This window comes from Dermacentor variabilis, chromosome 3 (assembly GCF_050947875.1).
Source record: "Dermacentor variabilis isolate Ectoservices chromosome 3, ASM5094787v1, whole genome shotgun sequence".
In the NCBI taxonomy this organism is placed as follows: Eukaryota; Metazoa; Arthropoda; class Arachnida; order Ixodida; family Ixodidae; genus Dermacentor; species Dermacentor variabilis.
Window position 1 is genome coordinate 25003649 of NC_134570.1, and position 15214 is coordinate 25018862.

The following is a 15214-nucleotide window of genomic DNA, read 5'->3' on the forward strand; positions in this document are numbered from 1 at the left end:
AGGCCCGAGCTCATTCGGAACGCCACTTACCAAGCGATATGTATATGGTTTGCGATAGGTTTCAAGTACTCGCGACGTTATAGTTAGATGTATATATATTAGTACTAACAATTTGTTTTGTCTGAAGCGTAGAGGGAAAATAATTGTACTGTGGAGACTCGCATGTGTGTGGATTTATTCATTTTAGAGCCACCGAAACATTGTTGAAAGCCTTTGCAGTCATTTCGGAACGGAATAACACTTTGCTGTTTCCGTTAACGAAGTCGACAGTCGCTCTTCGTTATGGCTGATGCACGCAGTGAAAACGAGAGACACCTGCAAGCTTTAAGATATAGCGCCGGATCACTCTGAATACTGCACGAACGAGTAGAAGCAGCGAGTTCTCACCGAACGCTGCGACGCGAGTAACGTTTCACAAGGCGCACGCGGCGCAAGTTCTCTTTGCTGCTCGCGTGCAAAAGCAGAGGGTGGTGGGAATTCGGTGCCCCCTTTTTCCGGAGTGCGCCGCGCATCTAGATGGCGTGGCCCGCTTATTGATTAGTGCGAGACATGCACCGGCGGCATAGTTCCTCAATAATCTCCTGCAGCTTGTTGGGGAGATATCTCGGGGACAACGAAGGCACTCCTTTGACGAGGCGGCGCTTCGCCAAGAAACCGGGCGGAAAAGCTGCTTACCGCTCTCGATGCATACTTGTTTGGGGCGCGCTATAGAAGACGTCTTTCAGCGGAGAACCCGAGCTTGAGCTTCGCTGACGCAGCGTGTAAGCTCGCTTGCTTGCTCGAATAGCCTTTTATGCCTCGAGAGTTGGACATGGATGCTGGGAGCGGTCGTATGCGCGCTGGTGTTGAGAGTGAGGCAGGCCGTAATAAGCAACGGGAGATGAAGAGTGTCTCAGTCGGAGTGGATTAAGAGGCGCCGCGTTTGTTTTACGTTATTCTTGTTTTCAGGGGCTTCAGACTACTGAAAGCAGCCGCGGTGTCGTTTGCTCGTATGTGTTATTCTTTGCATAATCAAAACTTTTTTTTTTCTCACTTGTATATGTCGTGGCGAACGTTGACCGTTGAACAACCGACGGTAACTGAGCGGCTCGGCTCGGTCGCTTCGCTGCGGCCGAGTTTAGTATTGACAGCTTCCTTTCTAGCTGTCTGATGCGGCCGGAAGCTTCTGCGGGGGCGACGTACATCGCCCTTGCGCCTACGGCTTCATGTCAACACGATGCATATGCACTTGGTGATGAAACCCTAGTATACAGTCTGTGTTACAGTCGATGCAGTGCTCTGAAACTTATGGCCTAGCGTCATTCGATTTTGGGTTGCGCGTTGTGGTCTTCGGTATCTGGCGTGATTATCAAGACGACCTTACACCACGTGGATGTCAAGAACGAAAAATGAGTGACTAGGGTGAGACATGTGACGACACTCGATGGAGGGAGGACGACGCTTCTAAGGTTACGCATTTAATTACAGTGGAAGGAAATTACAGCTGTTATTGGGCGCTGAAGTCATGTTTCTGTGGCGTTCCGGTTTATTCACAACTGTAGGAGGAGAGAATAAGAGGCTTTATAGGCGCTTATCAGAGCTGGGAATGCTTCACGGGCTGCTCCACGCTGCATAGACAACATATGTATCGTAGCGTGTTTATTCAGTGGCACATATCAAGGACCGTATTCTCAACACAGTTCGTGCGCAGGAGTGTTTCGTGAAAAAAGGCGCCGGACAATTGCGTTGTCGAGCATCTTAAGGGAAGATGGCCAGCTTACTGCAAGAACTTCCCAGGAACAAGATAGTTTTGAAAATTCGGCGCTAGATAGGTGCGTACGTCGACACTACACTGATATAGGTCACGGGAATATAACGTAGGTGACGTAAGGCTAAATGCATCGTTATCCGTGAGGCATAGCTTCTTAAGCACAGTAATGGGGACCTAGGTAATCCTCAAGGAAACTAGGAAAGGTTTAATAATAATAATAATAATAATAATAATAATAATAATAATAATAATAATAATCATAATAATAATAATAATAATAATAATAATAATAATAATAATAATAATAATAATAATAATAATAATAATACACTTCACGTGGTACCAAAGGGGCATTCTAGTATTAATGGCCCTTCTGTCGCTCATTGTGTGACGTAACCATCACAAATGCTACGTCACCGAAGCGACTAACAGGCACTTCCTCGCGTCAAAACATTCTTCTGTTCACCACGCCGACTTGCAATGAAATAGCGGGACGGGAGAAGTAACCTTCCAATTAACCTCAACTACATATTTCGCCATGCGGACAATGCAGTCGACAAATACTCGACATGAAAAAAAAAAAAGAATGGTGACTGACTATGGGTTGCGCACAATATTTACTTTCGTCACGTCCACTCATTCTGTTGGACTCGTATATTTGTGTTGAAACTGATATCCGCGAAAAATATTGTTTTGTAGCGCTACCCCGAAAGCCAGAGTGGAGATCAGAGAGAAGTGGTGACGCTTAAGGCGGACCTTCTCCCTTAATCGAGGGCGTTCCGGAATAGAAACGGCAAACAGCGCCAGAGAATCAGCCGTCAGCGTCGTCTGTTTGTCCGAACAGACGAGAGCCTCTGCGCAAGCTGACGTGCCGACCGACGGCAATGAGAGCGAACCGAGGAGACCATAATCATGCTCGCGGCTAATGGCCTTCGAACGGCCATGTCCATAATGCATCCGAGTTGGCAGGGCCAGCCAAGATCGTAGCCGACCGGCTTTACGTGCACGCATGATCGAACAGGAACCTCGAGGGTTCGCGCGTGTTAGCGTCGGCCGGAAAAGGGCTTCTACGCGAGCGTTATGGTGCGTTTCCACGGAGCTTCCGGTTATGCTCGCACGGTTAGTCGCGGCTGTGTCGTTTGCGTGGCACGTACGGCACGAGCGAACTGGCCCGCTGGGCGTGTCCGTGAACGCCTGTATAGAGCATTTCGAGAGCTGCGGTTGTCAGAACAGAACAGCTCTTCAGTATGTAACAGCGCCGAAGGGCGCGCCGCGGCAGAAGCGCATTACGCTTTGTGATAAGCGTGAGAGCCGACGTTGCGGAATAGACCGAGTCTAAGGCAGAAAGTGAAAAAATAATTGTCGATTTTACCTGAAGGAGAAGCATTGAAAGCGGTTCAGCGTTACACTGAAGGCGCGTCTCGGGAGGCTGGCGTGATGAGTGTGCCAGTGGCGTTGCAGTCGTCGCCCCCTCGATGGCGCACGAGATGGGATCAAGAGGAAAACACATAGACGGCTGCTCGGCGTCCCAGTTTGGCATTGGCTGATCTTGAAGGTCAGATTTACGGAACCAGGTGTTTTCTGGGTTTGCACCTGGAGCAGTAGAGCTATCGCTCTAAAAGGTTATTTGTACGAGAAAAGGAAGCGAAGCGTCGCTTAAGAAATAGTGATTAAGCGGGATATTGAGAGAAAAAATTGGAGGACGCTTAAGCTTCGCCTTCAAGAGTGGAACGCGACAGCGTTCCCGTCGACCCGCCAAGGGGTGTAAGACAATGGGCTACGGCGCAGCGACTACGCGCCCCGCATCGGACGCGGTGAGCGTCGAGCAACGCAGCGTTCGGCGCGACAACGAAATGTGCGCCTGAGCAAGCGACGCACGCCTGAGCCTTAGAAACAGCTCGTTTCTAAGGCAACACCGCGTTCACTAGAGGCGCTTTTGTACCGCTTCGAAGCATCGAACTCGTGGCTCAGTGGTAACGTCTCCGTCTCACACTCCGGAGACCCTGTTCCCACCCAGCCCATCTTGGAAGTTGCTTTTTATTTATGAAGTGCCTGCCGGGATTTATCGCTCACGGCCAACGCCGCGGACGCCGACGCCGACACCGACACCGACGCCGATGACACCGGCTTTTCTGCGACACGAGCTCCTTAACGCTATCGCGTTAAAACATAACGCAAACAATGGCAGAGCTGAACGAAGAACAATATTAACTATGTCCCAGAGAGATGGACGCTGATGAGTTTCCTAGCTAGTCCTCGGCAGGCAACGATTGTCAGAGGGCGCTGTTGTTGGCTCGTCGAGAAGCGGTGCTATCGAGGCGCGCTACTACTGTAACTGGCGAGGCAGACAGTTGCAGCGTTGATGGAGTTCCTGCATGCCACGGAACTAGCCTAGTGGCTTTACTGTAAGGCCGCTGAGTAATGTAGACACACGCACCCACTCCTTCCTTTCTCCTCATCGTCATTTATCGCTATGCGTTCCCTCTCCAACGGTGCAGAGTAGCATGCTAGGCCGACCTCTCTGCCCCCATTTCCTGTAAGTAAAATCTCTCTCTCTTTCTCTGTAGGCTATTGTGCGGAGGACGAAAAAATAACACTTATTATTTCCAACGGAGCTAAAGCCTCAGTCCGGGCGCCGTGGGTGGGCTCAGGCCAGTACATCCTTGACTGCCGCAGTTTTGAAGACGCCCGAGCTCTGCGACCGCATTTGATTGCATGGTGAGCGCTGCCGATTTTGCGGTGAACACTCTTGTTGTTCAGTTGATTTGCCTTTTCACTTTCTTTTTTAGTTTTCCGCCCGCTTCCCCCTTCTCCAGTGTAGGGTGGCAAACCAGTTGTAACTTGGTTAACCTCTCTGCATTTTCTTTTCTTTCTCTCTCTCTTTCTGATGCGGTGAACCAGAAGTGGCCACGACAACTAGAACAAGAAAGCTTCACGTGGTGCAATAAGGCGCGTCAACAGTCGGCAAAGAAAAAAAAAAGAAACGCACAAATTGCAATGCTACCAAACCATTCTAAGTCATCTGCGATAAGCTTTAAGGGAACTTACAGCTATCCCTCCATGCGATTTTTTTGATTCGGCTACCTCGCGGTTTCTGGACTACCCTGAGTTCGCCGTTTATTGGGGCGGTGTGAAGGCGCAATAACACCGGATCGAAGAAAGATCTAAGCGACTAGATGCTCTCCATAAAGAATTCAATAAGGAGGTACACTGAATAAGTTTAGAGAGGTCAAAAATTGCTGGCAGAATAACGCATTTGGCTTACATGTTCTCATAAAGCTAGCATGACCTCAAAGCTTGCTAGCTTGGGTCCTTGCTTCTTTTGCAGTGTAATAAAACCAGATTTGGCCAATAAGCAATTTGTACTCAGATGATGCTGTAAAATTCAGTAGGAGGAGGAGTAAAGAAAGAGGGAAGGCAGGGATGTTAACGAGAAATGCGTCTGGTTGGCCACCCTGCACTGGGGGACGGGAAAAGGGGAATAGGAAGATGAGATTGGTAAAATGTAGTAACGTCATGAAGAACTGATGTGGCAGCTTCAAGCGCGTCTCGCCGACATTCTGTTATTCTTACGTTTTTATTTTGTATCTGGCCAAGCGCGGGGATTAAGAGCCAGAGTATTTATAATTTCAGAGGCGTAATTTTTAAATCCAGCATAACGTAGGACCGTACACTGGCTAACTTCTTTCCCTCCCTTTTTTTCTCGTTCCTTAGTGAACGTTAGGACTGTCTATTTCTCATGATAAACCCACTGTATCCTGATTTCTGCTTCTTGGGCGCTTGCATTGCTTATCGCATTTATCAACGGCCCAAAATAGCCTGGCTCTGGCTCTTGGCTGAAATTTCTGTTTGCGACACTAAAGACATGAAAGGATGTCGAAGCAATGTTGTATGTCGGGGTTGAAAAAAAAGAAAAAAGAGAGGGGCAGTGCTTATAACATTGGTAGAAGTTAGCACTATTCGATGCGGAATTGTTATGATTAAGTTTATCACAATCTTTCATTCGATCACTCTATATAATGAAGGGTCTTTTTAACTTCTGAGAAAATTCGAGCAGTTTCCTTTTCTAATCAGATGGCGGCGCATTTTAATTTTAATAACTTTTCAAGACATTGAGGGTTCATGTTAAAGCTGATTACGCGCTGTAAGCTTTATGCTGCCTCACTTACTGATTGATGTTACACCGATAGTCGAAACTATGTACCAAGGGTAACCGAATGTTTATGCATGCGCGCGAACACGTAAAGAAATTTTCTTTAATCGACTATTCTTTCTTTCCTGGGCTTACAGCGATATTTCAACTCTCGTCTGTCATTGTCGTTTTGTTCCACCAGCTGCTGCCGCTTGTAATATTGTGTGCCGAACAATATTTACAGCAGTGAGCCTTCGTCACTCGTTATCTTTCCTTGCAGGTATAGAATGCCGGCACACCGCGAAGGTTGTTCGACCAGTGACCTTTCTAGATTTGATTTTTTGGTCACAACAAAACGCTATCGCTACCGACTCCTCAATCAAACCGTACAGGCACAAATGTTTCCCGCTGGAAATCGCGACCGTTACACGAAGGTATGTGTTTTCTTGTTCTGCGCCGCACGAGGCAGTCAAGAAGCTGTGCTTTGTTGCTAGGCGACCTCTGGGGTGTCGTTGTCGTTGACTTAGCTCGCGGGGCGGAAGGTTGAGCAGGCGCAGTGCAAGGAAGACGGTGGCTGAAGGTGGCGGGGGTGAGAGCAGGCAAGGGTCGCACTCTTCGAGGCCGTCCGATTGGCGCAGTCCCTACCCCCCTCTGGTGTGCCCCCGATACACCTGGTTATTATTTTCCCTCGATCGGAGGACTCTCCCCTTCCATGTCGGCTGCGCGTTCGTAAATTATTCCGCGGCGTCGGTGGCGCACCGACGCCGTGCATGCTCCGCGTGCAACGCTCGGTCCATCCAAGAGGTGGGGGGGTTCTTGCCCGGAAACTCTGACGCCGCTGCATCGTCGTCGACGTCTAGAGCCGGGGCCGCGCACTGGCTGCTCTGGGGGAGAAAAAGTCGTCGACGAGGGTTTTTCGGAAAGGTGCGCCGATCGTTGCCGAACGCTCAATCGATGCCGCCGCCCGCGGTGCGCATTTTTTGTTGGCTTCCTTCTCTTTGTTTTGCCGTTCTTGGCTGGACGCACGGCCGCTCGCTGTCGCCGAAGCTGTGGTCCACGGCCGTACGTGCGTTGTGCCAATTGCCGAGCTCACCTCTTGAGGTTAACTGACGTCCGTATGATTTCTAACTGAGATTCGATTACAATGTGCATTGCTGCATCGCTCATTCAATCTTTTTATGCCTTATTAACGAGGCTTTGTAGCATTTCCCCTCTGATTCAGCTCCTTTCTTGCATTGTCTCGCTTTTTTTTTCTTCAAGTGCATCGAATTGAACCAGGCGGCACACGTGGGATTCATTCGAAGAGAGGATCGCCCTCCGGACAGCTTTAAGGCAACTGAATGACAGGCCTTTAACGGAACGGAGCCGATTTTAACAAAAATCTCTTACGCGATAATTGTTTGTAAGAGAGAATTTTAGCAAACCCTGATGCTGGACGTATCATGAAAGAAGGTGGAAGACCAATGGCAAAAAACACTTGCGAAAAAAAATAAAGAAAAGATTTGTCAATACGGGCCTAGACGATCCTGGGACCGCGGCCGCGTGCATCTGGGATGTTGCGAAGCCACTAAATGGTTGCTGTGTTTCTTGGAATGCACCAGCCTATGCGATAGTTTGTCATGGACTGAACGATGAACCCTTTATTGCATGTGCGTGTGCATGTGAGCTTCACTCCTCATCTCACTTCCACAGGGCAAGGTAGCAAACAGGGCTTAGCATGGTTAACCTATCTGCCTTTCCCTGATCGCCTCTCTTTCTCTCTCTGCGATGCTTGGTCACTGATATAAAATCATGCGGCGAATTCTCTTTTATGTTCTTCTCTGATGTCTCGTGGAAACTTGACCTGTCTATCAGTGTTTCTTTAGCGCAAGCTCCAATCTCAGTAAAACACAATTTTTTTAGATCGCATATCTTTGGCGCCCGTTCCTGCGGCTACTGTCGACGTTGTCCATCGGCGTAACCGAGCGAACGAGCACAGCGAGAGATGAAAGCGAACGCGCAGCTCAGCCGTGAGAAGAAAAGCGTAGTGCTGCTCAAGACTTGCGATGACCGCTACGTGATGGCGCCAGAGGAGCGCGCCATCGTCTGTTCACCGATGGCACGCGGCGAACGCGTCCACCGATACCATTTATGGAAACAAGCCACTGCATGAGCGGAGGTCTGTCTGCGGCTGCTACTGCGAATCGCGCCCACGCGTCGCCCACGCGCTGCCTGTCGTCATCTCCCGATTAGCGAAGAAGTCGCCCATAGTTCGCTTACTTTGCAACGTGCGCACGAGACAGATTGTCAGCGCCAACTAATATATCGCGAAATGAAAACACGTGTAGAGCTGCGCCAAATTTCGCAATAGAGAGTATCATAATCATCGCTGAATTTTATGTCGGTTCCGTCCCAAACGGAACACGACCACCGCGCCCGGGATTGGAACCTATGCAACCAAGCCCGGCATCAAAACGCGATAGTAACTGAGGTACCGTGGTGGGTGGCATCTCATGTTGACGTGGCATTTATGTTGAGGTCAGCATGAACACTGACGCGCCGTGGCAATGGTGAGAAATAATAATTATTCATCTAAATTACGATGTTGGGATTGATTTTAATGTTACGTGTTCTAAATGAGATTCATAAGATAGTTTGTTTTATGATTACAATGCAGTGATATGACACTGCTTCTAATATAAGGGGAATTAGACGGGATATTTGAGGGGTCTGATATTTCGATAAAGAGTCGGATACTTTTTGAGCCATGCTTGCGGCTAGCTTACAGAAACCGCGTCCTAAATCTATTCAGTACAGTTAAATGCATAGAATAACGTTAGGACACTGAAACGAAAGGCTGTTGTCAAGTAGAGAATCAGATCTGATTTGAAATTGCACTGCACTGCAATCCATAAGAGGCGTTACAAAAATATTATGATGCAAGTGGGAACGAGCCTGCAAAAATTTACGCATCGTGCAAGTGCGAAAGGAGCGTCGTGCTATTAGAGGTCTTCGCTTCTTTTTAAAGGCAGGGAAAGATGGAGATCAGAGGGGGGCCACCAGAAAGTAATTCCAACTTTTCACATTTTTGGAAGCTATGGAAAAGGGACGACGAGGTTACAGCTGTCGGCGAACGTAGTGGCTACTGCGTACTTATGCGGTTAGCATTCTTCGGGAACTTCACCCATTTTGTGGTATGCCTGTCTGTTTTTCTGCGCCTAACCTCTGTCACGCCAGCCTGGATTACTGAATAGCACATGATTCAACTGATAGAAGATGTGACTGCTGTGCTGAGGAAACCGCGTTCCAAATCAAATGTCGGACCAACTGGGCCACTGGATATGTGCTACTCGGCATGCACCGCTCTTCGATGAACCACTTTAATGCAAAAAAAAATGATAAGTGAAAGACAGGGAGGTTACTGAGCCCGGTCGGCTACCCTGTACTGGGGAAAGAGAAAAGGGGAGGGAAAGATTAAACGAAGAAGAGAAAGTCCACAGGGGATACCAATCGGTCACTCAGTCCGGATCACAGACGGTGACTGAATCCGGTAGCTTTCAAATATCGCAGAAGCGCTTTTGTGGCCTTTTGTAGCTGCTATGTGCGAGGCCATGGTCCCAAGATCTTGTTCAGGCGGAACGATTTTCTATCTAACTGATTTAGAGCTGGGCAGAGGTCATGTATTTCATTTTCAAAAGATGGGCAGTAGCACAGTAGATGCTCTATATCGATACCGCAGGCATTGCACTCGGCGATGCCAACTCAGGACAATGGATATGCGCTACTCTTCAATGAAAAAAAAAACTAAGATTTATTTGGTGCTTGGCGCGATCGAGCCTGCGTCATATATATTCATAGTTGCGTCGCACGCGGACATCGCGGAGGCGCTGCTAAATGGCAAAGTGTGTACAGGGAGATGCGCGAGGGAGGAGCCTGGCTGCATACTAGCCTATCGGCGGCGGCCCTACGGTGTGTCGCTGCATTGCTTCAATGCTAATCGCATTAACGTCGACAGTCATCGTGAGATGCGTTCGTCCAGGTTTGTAGCAACGAGCAAAATGTTAAAATGGGCGCTCTTACTTTTGATTGTTTCTGCCGCAGTTCACGTGTGTCTAACAGGCAAAGCACGCTTTACAGGACAAGTTGTAATCGCGGCATTTACTAACGTCAGAAATGAAAATAGTGAATCAATTGAGAAGACGAAAATGAAGAAATGTGAGGCTTATCAACACGCGAAGTAACTAATGTGCGATTATATTGGTTCCTACAGATTGGGAGAAGCGAAGTCCGAGGGCGAAAAGGGAAGCGAAGCATGAAAGCAAACTTTCATGGGTTTCGCAAGTCTCACTCAAAGGCCCTCGACTATTCCGCGGCAGGATAGGAAAGATTACCTGCTCTGGCCTACTATCCTGTCACACATAGACTAACTAAACTCAATGCTACTTAGCTTCGTGATGAGAGCCGGCGAATTCAGCATGACGAGGCTGATGGCCGCTGTATCGCAAACGAAATTGTGTCGAAGCTCAAGCTGAACACCCCGAACAAAAACGTTTGGTGCATGCGGCTGCTGCCCCATTTCGAAAGGTTATATGTTCAACAAAGCCTTCATGGTTTGGTAAGTGGTGATATCGAAAATCATCACAAGCTGACCCCTCGCCCCCCCCCCCCCCGCCTCTTACAGCCACTGAGCTGCAATTGTCCTGTGGTAGAACATCACCTCATATGCGGGAAGTGCGAAATTCAATTCCCTGTGCCGCCGAAAAAGGACAAATTTTTCTAGGGGGAACAGGTGAGCCCAGTTGCTTGAGGAGAGGTCTTTACTCATAAGACAGCGTTATAGATATTTTTCGGCGTTGGTCTCTGGGCGCCCATTGTCCAACTTCAGGTAGCATTGTTCGGAGCATCTGCCGTGGCTATTGGAAGAAGACCGGGAGCGGCTTGCACGAACATTTAATAACGAAAATAATAACGAATTTAAGAACACGTTCTTAAATGTTCCATAGACAACGCCTAGTTCGCACAAAACGCGTTCTTAAATTCGTTATTATTTTCGTTATTAAATGTACGTGCAAGCCGCCCTGGAGCTGCATTCGACATACAAAGGGTAAAATAGCTGCAAGCACACCTCCGAACAAGAGCTTGGTCGTTACGCCATCTCGGCGTTTGAAAAGTAGGCATTACAATTTATGTAATGTCTGCTTATAAATAGGCACGAATTCCAATAGCATGGGACCGTCAGATCACTTTTGTAATCACATCTCAGTCGAAGGAGCGAGACGCGATAAGCTAAAATGAAACCACAGAGAAGGTCTGAGAAGCTGCGCAACTACTTACCACATCACGTCTGGCCTCTAGCGCAAATGTTTATAGACTGATACTTGTTCAAAGCTGTGTTCCATGTTACGTTTGGAACTGCATTCGACAGCGCACTGATGCGATGAAGGTGGCTTTCCTGTTTGGTTTTCTGCCCGCCTTTTGTGGTTCAGTTCATGTACCGGTAGCTGGAGCTGCTTTCGAATCTAGACAAGTCGCGATTGAGTCCAGATGTTCTCTCCGTGAACAAAGTGCGGAAACTGCTACTTGAGAGAGCGTTCCCAAGCGATGGAGACTTCAACGCGGTTGTTGTGTCCTGTAAACTCAAGGCTTCCTTGCGACAGGCCGGAGGTCTATGTAATGTTAAAAGCACACATTCCAGAGCGTACGACCTCTCATGGCCAATCTAGCTCATTAGCTACTGTCATAGACGATAGAAAAGAAGTTCGGCGAATTTCCTGATTAACAGCCCTCAAATTAATGTCAGACTTCACGAAGTATTAAAAAACAAGAAAATGGAGGAAATAGGAAGAAGAAGAAGAAGAAGCTACGAAATTTCACGCTGTTATTGGCCTGGAGGCTGGTGGCTTCTCATTCAGAAGACAGCATGTCTCCTGAATGAGAAGGCAGGAAGATGAAGCGAAGGGAGAAGGAAAGAAAATGAGAATGAGAAGCAGAATACTACTTTACGGGCTCCAACATGGGAGTAGCCCTAATGAAAACTAAACCACTGGGTAGGGTTATAAAGTGCGTGAATATATATTAAGAACTGTGGTGAAGTATATTTAATTTGGTAAAACTCACACTCAGAAAAAGCAAGTAATGATAATAAAATAAAAAAAAAACTTGGAAGGAAGCATAGAAACTATAAATACCAGGACCCTGTGGTTATAATGATGTGTGTACTACATTGCACAGTCAGGTCTGCTTTGACCTATGAACGGGGCAATTTCTCGCACATCCTGACATTTAGGTTATTTTTTCTTTGAAAATTTTGTCGTCAAATGAGTGTTCGCGGATGGTTTTGTTGTTATCGTGCTGTATGATGTTTTTGTTCTGATTTTACTGTTAAGCTCACGGTCTCGTTTTTGTTGACGATGCATTTGCCTGATTATAGGTCGTCGAGCGAACAAAAATCAAAAGAAAGAACGCTGAACACTCTTAGGCAGACAACACCGCGGGCAGTTTCGCCAGTGGATCCAAGTGTCCCTAATAGTTTTTTGTGCGTCCCCTCGTCTCTGGGCCACCGCCCAGGACCCCTGTTGCCTTCCAGAGCCTGACGCCCGCGCCGTGACTACGTGCCATGGCCCAACAGCATGTTTTTGGGAGCAACAGCCGTCGCTCATGCTCCCCCTTCTTTCCACTCCCATCGCCTCAACTCAACCACGTGTTTCGCGCTCGAAAAAAAGCAGAGCGCGCGCGCGCGGTCTCGCGGACGCGCACAGCGTCACGTGGTATGCGCGCTCCCTCCCGCCGCTGCGCTCAGCCTGAGGGAGAGGGCAGGCCCTGCACCCCCTCCCGCCCCCGCACGAACGTCCGGCGCGCTTTGGGCGCCGAGCGCTCAAAGCGCGTCCAACGCTCAAGCCGACGTGGTGTCCGCGCTTGCTTCGCTTCGCTCCGGCGGTCGGTTCGAAGCGCTCGGGGGAAACAGCGCGCGAGTGCTCGAACTGACAAGTGAACGCTGTGCCCGACGCGACAGCGCGCACAATGAACGAGTCCGATGAACTGCTACGCATAACTCGCGTGACGGCCGTGACCTGTTTTTCGCAGTCGCATTGAGATCTGTCCACTTGGCGCGCGCATATATTTGCACTCGGGTAAACTGAGCGTGCAGTGCGGTGATGCAGCACTTGGGGCAACGTGAGTCGTCCTCGGTCAACGAGCGCCGTCGCTTCTGTTCCACGGGTTTGCACAGCTGGGGTTGAAGACTGTGCTGCTGCTGTACGAGGCGGACCCTTGTGAAGAAGAGTCGCCATGAACTGGATTAGACGCTTACCGTGGCGTGCCAGAGTTTTGACCTGCGTCGTCGGGCTCGTCTTTGCCGGAACACTGCAGGGTAAGATGCGCTTGTGGTTTTCTCTATCACTGATGGCTCAGTTATTCTGATAAAGCTCGGCTGTAACTCGCAAATATTTTAAGGCTGATTATAATTTAGCTTCAGGTGCAACATCATGTTCTTGCTATGGTTATCCGACGTAACCCGTCAGTGTTTTGAATTCAAGCTGCTTCTAGGTAATGAATCGCATACTTAGGCAACAATGACCCAGCTTTAAGTGAATGAAGGAAAGCTCTAATTTTTACTGGTTAGAGACATCTATTTACATGCCCGTAGACTTTCGCATGCAGTGAATGATAATTGGAAGAGTTTTGAACTGTGAGGTGAAGCAGTGATTAATGAATATACGTCAAGATCCTGGTGTATTAAACAAAGGTACACAGCAATCTTACGTGAATTCGACTGCAACTTCAACTCTCCACGAGCACCCTTTTCGATAGTGCTTTGATGAGGGCGAACAAAACCAATTAGATTTAACTGTAAAAACTTCTCGCGAGATTTCGAACATGATGTGCTGGCGCAGCCTAGACTGTCGCGCGATTCCGCGACAGAGCTTTCCGGAAAATTCCAAGTGGGCAACTATCTTCTGACAAAAAAGAAAAAGAAAGCGCCACGAGGCACCGAATGTGTCAAAATTTATACTTCGGTTCCCGTCACTTTAGAAATCACAAGTAGGTGCATATTCCTGCTGATCTATTACAGTAAGCAAAACATAGGAACTGCCTTCGGTTTATGGAGGTGTATAAGCCAAACCACAGTCGGCGTGCATCAACATCAATAGAAGCTCAAAATGATTGTGGTGTGTACAGCAACAGTACGTGACTGTTTTGACACTTACAGCTTTATATAACTTCATTTAAGTATTACGGAGGAGGAGCAAAAGAAGGAAGGAACGTTAAGGAGGTCAACCATACACACGTCCGGTTTGCTAATCTACATGGGGGAAGGGGTTTAAGGGATAAAACTAAGAAAAGGGGAGGGAGGGTGGAAGGTACCCTCAGTGCGAACGCATGCGATTGTCCATCACTTCACGTTTACAAATGGTAACTGATGCTAGTTGATTTCATGAACCATAGCAACGTCTGCGTCACTTTGTAAGCCTGCGACGCGTGGTACCATGGTTCCAATAATCTTTGTCTCTGAAAATGGTCTCCTGTCTAATCGGCTAAACATTTCGAAGACCGTCGCGTTCGATGTCATAAAGATCACAAAAACACAACACGTACTCGATCATCGCTTCACAATTGCACAAGTCACACATAGGTGTGTCGGACATTCCAATAAGGAATGAGTAGGCTTTCGTAAAAGCCAACCCTAACCAGAGGCCGTACATTAATGTTGCATCACGACGGGAGAAGTGCGATGGAATCTGCAGCTTCAGTGCAGCGTCAAGGAGGTGGAGACGACAGTTCGGGAAACTCGGGGTGTTCCACGAAGTTTAGTCTTGGTTTGAGCAAGTAAACGGAAACTTCTCGCAGCGTCTGTCCTTGACAAGGCTGTATGAACTGTCGGGGTTTCTTTATGGGTTGACTGAGTGGCATCATCAGCAAGGTCATCACCGACGGTGCCACAGTGCCCTGGAAGCCATTAGAAGATGATGGCATGTCCGTTTTTGAGGGCTTGATGGAGAACTTCTCTGGTGTCAAACACCTGTTGCTCATAGGTCTTGCTTCGTAAGGCTTACTGCAGGCTCTGAAAGGCTGCCTTGCAGTCATAAAAAAAACGGCACACTTTCGAGGTTTTGCTTGTGCGATGTAATTAACAGTGACACGTAGGGCGGTGGCGCAAATATCTGCAGCCGCATTTTCAAAACTTGTTGCGACACCTCAAGGCTGCTATTCGTCGGGCTTCACAACAGCAGCAAGACCACCATTACCCTGTGGTGTCTACGACAGCCACAAGTACACCCCACAATTCCGATAATTACGCAGAAGACCTGTAATTCCACAGTGCCTCTACGACAGTTGAAATTGTCATTACTGAA

General features: G+C 48.3%; 1 protein-coding gene across 1 annotated transcript in view; it reads left to right on the top strand.

Annotated features, from left to right (window-relative positions):
• Window positions 1–12753: 12753 nt before the first annotated feature.
• The window catches only part of LOC142573915 (lachesin-like), a 141238-nt gene continuing 138777 nt past the window's right edge, over window positions 12754–15214 (top strand). The window contains exon 1 of the mRNA XM_075683119.1: window positions 12754–13230. Within this exon, the coding sequence (XP_075539234.1) occupies window positions 13149–13230 (82 nt within the window). The 5' untranslated portion in view covers window positions 12754–13148. The remainder of the gene's footprint in view (window positions 13231–15214) is intronic.